General features: G+C 48.4%; 1 protein-coding gene across 1 annotated transcript; it reads right to left on the reverse strand.

Moving 5' to 3' along the window:
* Positions 1–221: 221 nt before the first annotated feature.
* On the reverse strand, positions 222–4,154 carry tmem88b (transmembrane protein 88 b). Its single transcript, XM_072717216.1, has 3 exons — positions 3,802–4,154; positions 2,566–2,939; positions 222–788 (listed from the first exon to the last, which is right to left on the reverse strand). The coding sequence occupies exons 2-3, from the start codon at positions 2,929–2,931 to the stop codon at positions 504–506; spliced, it is 651 nt and encodes a 216-aa protein (XP_072573317.1). The 5' UTR covers positions 2,932–2,939; positions 3,802–4,154; the 3' UTR covers positions 222–503.
* Between the last annotated feature and the right edge of the window lie 4,607 nt (positions 4,155–8,761).

Genomic DNA, 8,761 nt, shown 5'->3' on the forward strand with positions numbered 1-8,761 from the left:
TAGTAAAAGGGATTATAGGAAACTCACATTTTAATAAATTAGCTTAATCACATACTGAAAAAAATATAAAAATGCAAGCTTTAATTAAAGCAAATTTATTTAAAAAAAAAAACCCTCATTAAGAAATTATTATTTATAACAAAACCAATAATTGTGGAGAGGACTGTAAATGGCCTTTGAATCTTAAGTGATATTTCCAAAAGGAAAACGAAACAAACAGATATTTCTGGAAAATGTATTTCAGCTGAAAATAAAAACATTAACTTGCGCAGAGGTTAGTATAAATATATAAAACATGTTACAATAGGTCCCAGGTTATAATGTAAGCATGTTTACACATATGCATAGAAATGTAATTAATTCAGTGACTATCTGGGTGCAGGCTTTATAAGAAGGACAAAGTCTGTCACCAGTACTCTCCAGGCTTCCCAGTGCTGTTTCTTTTCCCCACCTCCCTGAAATTTGACGCAAGGCACTTGTGTACCCCTCCTCCTAACAAGTCCTCACACCCACACTTTGGCCTTAGCCCTGCCCTCTGCCGCCCCCTGCTGGCCACAGCACCCCCCTGCAAGACCGCGATGCTGGGAGGCAGGCAGGTTCTTGTAGACAGCGCGGCTGTAAGGGATGAAGCAGAGGCCCAGCTGCAGGTGCCGGGCCAGGCGGCAGTAAGCCGCGAGTGCCAACACGAGCAGCGGCGTCACCAGGAGAAAGCCCACCACCAGCAGTGCCACACAGCCGCCGTCACTCAGCAGATCTGAGCAGTACTGGGCATATCCATTGGGCCGCACCTGACAGGGGGGGGGTACATAAGTCTTTAACACTGGCTTTAGAGTTGAGCCACCCTTGTACATTGTTCACATTTCATATCCAAAGAAGTCCATAACCCCCCCACTATTCAAGAGACTCAAAACCAAATTGACCCTTTTGTTGCATAAAGGAACCAAGTTAGTCATCAGGCTTTTAGGGTAGGACAGAGGCGTGTTAGCATCCCACACCCCCATGTCTGGGCTTAGGGAAGACCTGGCTGATGTGCTCCATTATCAGAGGATGGATGACATGAGCTAGCCAGGGTGCATGTGGGGGGGAAGGGTGTCAGAGGTGAGAAAAGACAGAGAGCAGATACACAGGGAAGGAATGTCTGAGCAAATGGCCCACAGACACATTCTCATATGTGCTGAAGTGATCTACACACCATGAAAGAAGCACCACTGTTTGGTGACATAGTACAAGAATCTTCAGATGAAAACATTTTCAAATATGTTCATTGTTTTGAAAGTTATCATTTCTGGATAATTTACTTTCCTCCTTTCTGTAAAATGGTTCCCCAAATGAACAGGAGGTCAGAGCAAGTTTTGGGTGCCAAGTAGATTGGGAGGACAGGTTAGATCATCAGTCATGGTTCCGCATGCTGCCTGTCCTCCTGTCTCCTTCTGTATCTTACATCTCCTTTCTCTTTGATTAAGTCCAGCTTAATCCACAGTAATTCCCTCATACGGGGAAATTAATTGGCTGAAATAGGTAAGAATTCCATGGCTAATTCTTTGGACAAATAGTGCTGGAAGCCATGCCTGGGGTTGTGGCCCCTGCTGACAGTGACGCTAGAGGGGTCAAAGGGCAGAATTAGGTGTAGTCAGAGCGGTCTGTAAGAGAGACACCTGAATGTAGACCTGTCATCACGATGTACGATGCATTTCTTGGGCCTTGTATGTGTCTCGGTGGGTGAGGGTGAGGATAACGTTTATATTACATTGTAGGCACAATGTTTCAGGTCCCCACAAAGATCTGTGAATGCAATCAAAAAAGTAAAAATGCCAAAGGGTCTCGTATTTTGTTTGGTTACTTACGGTTAAGGTTTGGGCTGGGTAGGGGCTAAGGTCCTCGTGTTGGGATTACAGACTTCCCCATAGAAATGAATGGAGAGTCCCCACAAAGATATAATTACAAACCTGTGTGTGTGTGAGAGAGAGAGGGAGAGAGAGAGAGAGAGAGAGAGAGAGGGCACTGCTTAATCCCTTCCCCCGTGCTCTAGAAATGCTTTTCATCTGACGTCACTCCTGTTCTTCGGCCCCTGACCCACCACCTGAGCCTGTCTTAGAGGGTTACACAGTGTAGAAAGTGGGGTCATGCATCTCTTTAATTTCCCTCAATTTATCTTTTTTTTCGTTGATCCACACATGTGTTTCAGCATACCAGAGATTAGGCTTTATTTTTCTGATGTTACCTGTTTACTGCCATTGAAGGCATTTTAGGACGGAAATGAGGAATCCCATTCAGGGATGTGGTTTTATATCATGGTGTGTATCATGTGTTTAAGCTGCTTACTAGCCTTCCCATACAATATTGTTGCTGTGGAACACGTGCTTTTTAAATATCCTAAAAATTAAGAACCAATAATTTTCTCTTATAAATTTTTTTTTTAGTTCTGTTTTATGATTTGATGTGCTCAGGGTTGGCTAGGTGGTCGTGTCAGGATGAAGAATTTAGACGACATAAAAGGGGAGATTTAGAACCAAGAGAGGAGGCTTCATAGGAGCTACGCTGGGGAGATGCACACAGGCAGCTTACCGTGGAGTGGCAGAGGAAGCCGAACACCACCATGACGATGGCAGGCGTGAGGATGAGGCCGAACACCAGACCAGCCAATCCGGCGTTGATAGCAGCAATGACCAAGTTCTGTGCAGTCACCAGCACTGAGCAGGCCCAGCAGTCTAGCGCCCCCCGCAGCTCTAGAGGGGCATCCCCTCCGCTTTCTGCAGCCGAGTACGGAGGCGGCACCACCACCCCCGATACCCCTGCTTGGTTTCCTGTGGGGGCTGTGGAGGCCACGGAGTTGGAATTATGGAGGTGGGTGTGCTGCGAGTGGGAGTCCTCCCCCAGGTCCATCCCCTGCTGGGGGGCCGCGTGTTTGTCCAGGGTGCCGCTCAAACTCATGCTGCTCTCTGGAAAAGGGAGGGATGATTATCAACCTTTCATCTGGCCATAAATTTCACGCTAATTCTGCAAAGGATGATAAATTACGAATTGTGTCAAAAGGTACCAACTCCGACAGTATATCGGGATTTTTTTTCTATAGCCTGTGGAATGTGATGTATAAAGTTCAAAATATCCTAAGGAAATTCCTGAAACTGGATTGCTTTAACAAATGATCCAAGTGTAGGTGTGTAGATGCTATAGAAGGTTGTCATGAGGGACAGGAGCGTTTGACTTGAGTGGTTTGTGAAGGAGTCTATTAATGGAAACAGTACATCTGGAATCAGCAGGAAGCTGACCCGGGAGGACCAGTGTCTCCTGCAGCGGCCGCATGCCCCGAAGAACAATGGGCTGAGCTCACAGGTCGGCAAGGTCGGCATCCTGTGCTGCTACACGCTCCCACGCCACGGCGCCCAGGCCCGGGCCACGGCCGACACCGGCACGCAGGCTGCCTTCCTGAGGTACCGGGAGTGACGCCGCGCCTGTTATTGCCGGACTGCTGGGAAAGGAAAGCGAGGCACCCCCAGGACGAGCTCCGGGGGCGGAGGGGCATCCATCATGTTGCCGTCTATGGACCCCTCAGAAACACAGAGCTGGGATATTCCTGGTATTCCTGACTCTGGAGCCCATGGCCTCCTGAGTTTTAAATGTCTATCTGTTTTCTGTGTTTCCTGCAGTGACCAGACCTAGCGTTAGCTGGCTGGCATTTCCGTACGTTGGCGCTCTGGCGTACGTGTGTTCGTGCGTGTTTACGGCAGGATACAGACGTTTAAATGCGTGTACGCGTGATTCCCAGTGGCTCCCTAAACCAGCCTGTCTGCTGTCACTCACCGGCTAGTCGTCTCCCGTTCTGGTCCTCCTCGCTGTGTCTTCCTCACCCTGCCGCTCCTCTTCCTCAGTAGTGGGACAGCAGGCTGGCACCCCTGATGCTCGCTCTCCGCGCTGCTCTGCTCCTCTCCGGCCCTGAAGCCCCCGCAGCTCTGGCCGCCCCAGCCTTGGCTGAGGCCTTCTCTGTGGCTGCAGCAGGGAGCTGATCGCTGTGATGGTGCCCCCCTCCCCAGTGGGCTGCTCTCCTGCTGGAAGTCGGCCTTATCTTTACGCCGCCACTCGCTCCTGAATGCCTGCAGTAAGCTCCCCCAGCTGTGGGCCCTGGGGTGTGTCCTCTAGCTGAGCAGCCTCCTGGTCTCCAGTGAATCCCCCTGTGCCTTTGCATCAGGTATTTGTAGCTGGGCTGCCCCCAAACCCCCCCCCCCCCTCTCTCTCTCGCTCGCTCTATCTCCCTCACTCTCTCTCTCCCCTCCCCTTGCCCTCCTTCTTCCGCTGGGGGTGTATTGCCTGCGTTTGCTCCTTCTCTGGATGGGCTTTTAGGGGAGGGCGTCTGATAACCTGGGGACTTGGGTGGACCAAGGTCAGTGTTTATTTAAGGAGATTGAGGGTTGCATTTAATTACTGCCTTTGGGGGGGGGGGGGGTGACAGCCGCTTCAGTAACTTTGTCCCCTTATTTAAAGCCGTGTGAAGGGCCTTCATTTGGCTGTTTCTCTGGGAATCATTCATTTGACACTTTCTGCTTTTTCGTTCTTTGAGTTTCTTCTACGTTGCTTTGATTTCTGTTGATATTCTTTAAAAAAATATATTGCTAGATTTCAAGTTATTTTCTTGTTGAGAAACCAAATAAAGTGATTCTTGGGTGACTGGCAGCTACTTCACAAACAGTTTTTTAGAACTTTACGAAAAAGGTAGATTTTAAAACCATGACAAAGAATAAATTTTGAAGATTTAACTTGAACCAGATTTTAGTTACATCCATCCATCCATCCATCAATTCACCCATCCATCCATCCATTCTCTATTGCAGCTTGTCCTGTTCAGGGTTGCAGAGGGTCTGGAGCCTATGCAGGAGGCTATGGGTGCAAGTCAGGGAACAGCCCAAGACAGAGCACCAGCCAATCACAGGGCTTTAGGTCTTTAACTCCACGATCCTGTACTGCGTTTGTATGACAGAAGCAGAATGACGTTTCCCAAGGTCCAAGTGCTGTACAGGACCATATAATTTAAATTACACATTAGACATACAGACTAACAAGGATATGGTATCGGAATAATGTTACACACAAAGAATATACCTAAATATGTCCAATATTTTCTTATGCAAAATGTGATTATTAAATTTAAAATTGTCTAAATTGTCTAAAACTTCATGCATCACGTTTTCCCCCATTGTGACTGGGAGATAGGGATGGCGAAAACTAAAAAAATTCTTGACCGACCACCGAGCCTCAGTAGCCGGTTGAAACCGGTTAACCGATTAGTTTAAAATATGGTACGCTATTTGAAATAACAGCCATTTCGAGCCGCGCCTGCAATTTCGCAACTCTGTCGCATCTCTCTGCCGCTCTGCCTCCCGCACACACACACACACACACTGCCACTCACGTCACTTTTTTAAAATCCCCTACAGCGCGAAACATGAGTCCCGCAAACGCGGCGCCGAAGAGCTTGTTGTATGTAATCGTAGGACAAATGGCTCCTTAGTTTCAAATGGTTTGGGTACAAGGTGATCGCTTTGAAAATAAAGGCGTTTGTCTAGGTTAGAAGCTCATTTGAAACATTGCCACGGCTCATTTAAGAAAATGACAGCTCCGAAGAGACGCCGCTTTAGTTGAGGTAGTGCTAACCATAATAAAGAAAGATGATTCCCTTTACTTTTCGCAAACCTTGTGAGCGCGCGAACCCAAACGCTGTGACCTCGCGCCAAATGTTTTTATTGGTTTATTAAGTACAAACAGGCGAGTTATGAAAAATTGAGTGTGAGGGATAATTTGTTCACTTAACACAAAAAGATGAGGAATGAGATGGCTAACTGTAGTAGCGTATAGTCCACTGTCTATAATAGCCTAATTTAGATATCACTTTTTTTTTTAACCGACTACCGACAACTTTGACCGGTTAACGTTGATACGGTCAACCACCGGTCAAACGGTCATCGGTTAACATCCCTACTGGGAGAGGTGCATGCTGAGAACTTCTTGGCTGGCCCATCGCAGCCCTCTGTCCTGAATCACTGTCTGATTCATGCTAACTGCTCTGTGTGGGGGGGGGGGGGGGGCTCATCGCATGAGAGCGGGAAAAACAAACAGGAGGGATAGTGGAAGGGGGAGACAAGGGCCTTTCGTGATGAAAAGCATAATGGCGGGGGCAGGATTACAGAGATAGAGTGCAGCGGAAATAAAGGGGGCGGGGTGATAAGGGACTGGTCAGGGGTTCAGATCGCAGACGGCTAATTACTTTGATGTTTTCCTATTACCTACAGGAGATAATGGTCTTTATTTACTTAGACCCCCATGGATAGGAGTCAGTTATCAGACATCACTCTGATCTGGGGCTTCAGGGGTTTGGGGTTAGATAGTCACATTGGGGGGTATGGGGGGGGGGGGGGAATAGGAGGGACAGAGTACCCCTACCCAGTGTCAGAGACATGCCATCCTTTAAAGTCCCTGTAGATCAAGCTGTGATTCTGTGTTCAGGGTTGCCACATGGTCACACGTCAGTGCCGGGGGCAGCAGGGCCGCGGCCTGGCAGGAGGGAGGGGGGGCACAGGCTGGCAAAGCGCGGGGAAAGCAGACAGCATGGCCCTGTCACACAGCGCCGCATCACAGCACATTACAGTTTCTGTGCCCAGGTCATATAACTCTATAAGGGCAGAAACCTACTTCAACTGCCTTTAACACAGGGCTGCCAACTCTCACCCATCTGCCGTGACACTCATGCTTTCAGCCTCTCACACTCACACAAGAAATCTTATGGGAAATCTATATTTTTCTATTATAAACCTAAAATTAACTACATCAAAGGCGTTGGTGTCGCTTATATACAAAGTGTTATAAAAACTGGTCCACTCCTCTCCTCCCCTGGCGAGCTCACAAGTTCTCAGAGTTGACAATGACATCCACACCTGATTTAACCAAGATGGAATCGCCAAGAGTGACTGAACTAACCAAAGACTGATGACCGGCAAACAGGATCCAAGACGGAATGCAGAATCCGGAGATCAAGCTGAACTCAGTCGAGCAATCAAGCAAGTCCAAACCACCCAAGCAAAGCAAACAAGCAAAGCAAGTCATCAGAAGCAGATTCAGAAAATCCTGGTCAAGAGAAGTGACCGCCAAGCCTGAGAGGGGCAAAGCAAACCGCAAGGTGGGGGAACACGCTGATTGCAGGGCTGGCTGATGATTAAATACGGGAATCATACAGAGGTGGGTGTGGATGTGGGCAACGACCACACCGGCAGTAGATAATGAGCTGGGTTCTGGCAGAAATGTGACACTTTCATTGCATACACTCCTAACATTGTAATACAGTAACTGTTGCATTTATGAGTGTGAGATTAGTTTTATCCCAGTGAAAATTTAACAATAGCTCTCGTTAACATAAAGATGAGTCTTGACCTGGATCCAGTACCAGCATAAACACTGGGAGTTCATGAACAGAGCTGGGAAAATGACACTGTAAGAAATGCAGACAGGAACAGACATCCTGCTTGAGGCTTTACCCTCTTTGCTGTGGTTTTCTACCTTTATTCTGCATTCAGTTCAGCCTTCTTACGTCGCTCAGTGTCGTTGACTTTGCCTGCCTGACTCACTTCTCAGCTCGGTCCACTCCTCTGTTTACTCTTCTGTTGCTTGGTTTGTTGTGAGACATGCTTATTCACACACAAATGACACTTGTGGATTATTCCACATTTTGGATTTCGGATCTGCCTCAGTTTGAGCATTTTATTGCCATTTCTTTAATTGCTTCTTTCTCTTGCCCATAATGGTTTATTTCGCCGTATGGGTTTTTCTCGTTAAGGATTCATCCGCATGCTTCAGAAGGCTTTCCTTTGTTTGATGGCCCCATGACTTGTGCCCCTAACGCCTCATTGTATCTGTAAGCTATGGCTCCAGGGTCACTATTGGATGTGTCTCCTAACCAATTAGTATGTTTCACATGGTGAACAAATAGGAATTATAATGTAATGGCTTGTTAAATCGCTTCCACTGCCAATGAAAATCTGAAATTGGATGGCCTACATTTAAAATTATTGCTTGATGACAATGAAGCCTGAGGCACCGTGGTGGTTCAGTGGTTAACACTGTTGCCTCACACCTCTAGGACCAGGGATCGAGTCTCTGCAATGGCGCTCCATGTAGGTGGAGTTTGCATGTTCTCCCTGGGGTGTCCTCCAGGTCCTCCAGTCTCCTTCACAGTCCAAAGATGTGCTGATGATACCTGGAGCTACCAATTTGCCTGTAGATATGCATTCATGTGTGTGGTGTGTGAATGTGTCCTGTGATGGATTGGCGGGTTCAGCCACCCACACACCCCATCCTTCCTTCCTTATGCCTATAGGTTCCGGACCCCCTGTGACGCTAAATAGGACACATAGTTACAGAAAATGGAGGGATGGACAATGAGCCTATTAACAGAAGCATTCAGTAATGGGGACCCACTCTTTTAGGCCTCATGTCATGTACTATGCACTGTATGATGCCACATGAACACTTGCATACATGTTTCTAATGTGCCCACAGTGTGAGAGTGTGTCCCCTGCCATGTGTCTCACCCCCACAGCCCCGCGGCGCCCACGATCGGCCTCGGGCCTCACCCCCACAGCCCCGCGCCGCCCCCGATCGGCCTCGGGCCTCACCCCCACAGCCCCGCGCCGCCCCCGATCGGCCTCGGGCCTCACCCCCACAGCCCCGCGCCGCCCCCGATCGGCCTCGGGCCTCACCCCCACAGCCCCGTACTGCC

Source organism: Paramormyrops kingsleyae, chromosome 10 (assembly GCF_048594095.1).
Source record: "Paramormyrops kingsleyae isolate MSU_618 chromosome 10, PKINGS_0.4, whole genome shotgun sequence".
NCBI lineage: Eukaryota > Metazoa > Chordata > Actinopteri > Osteoglossiformes > Mormyridae > Paramormyrops > Paramormyrops kingsleyae.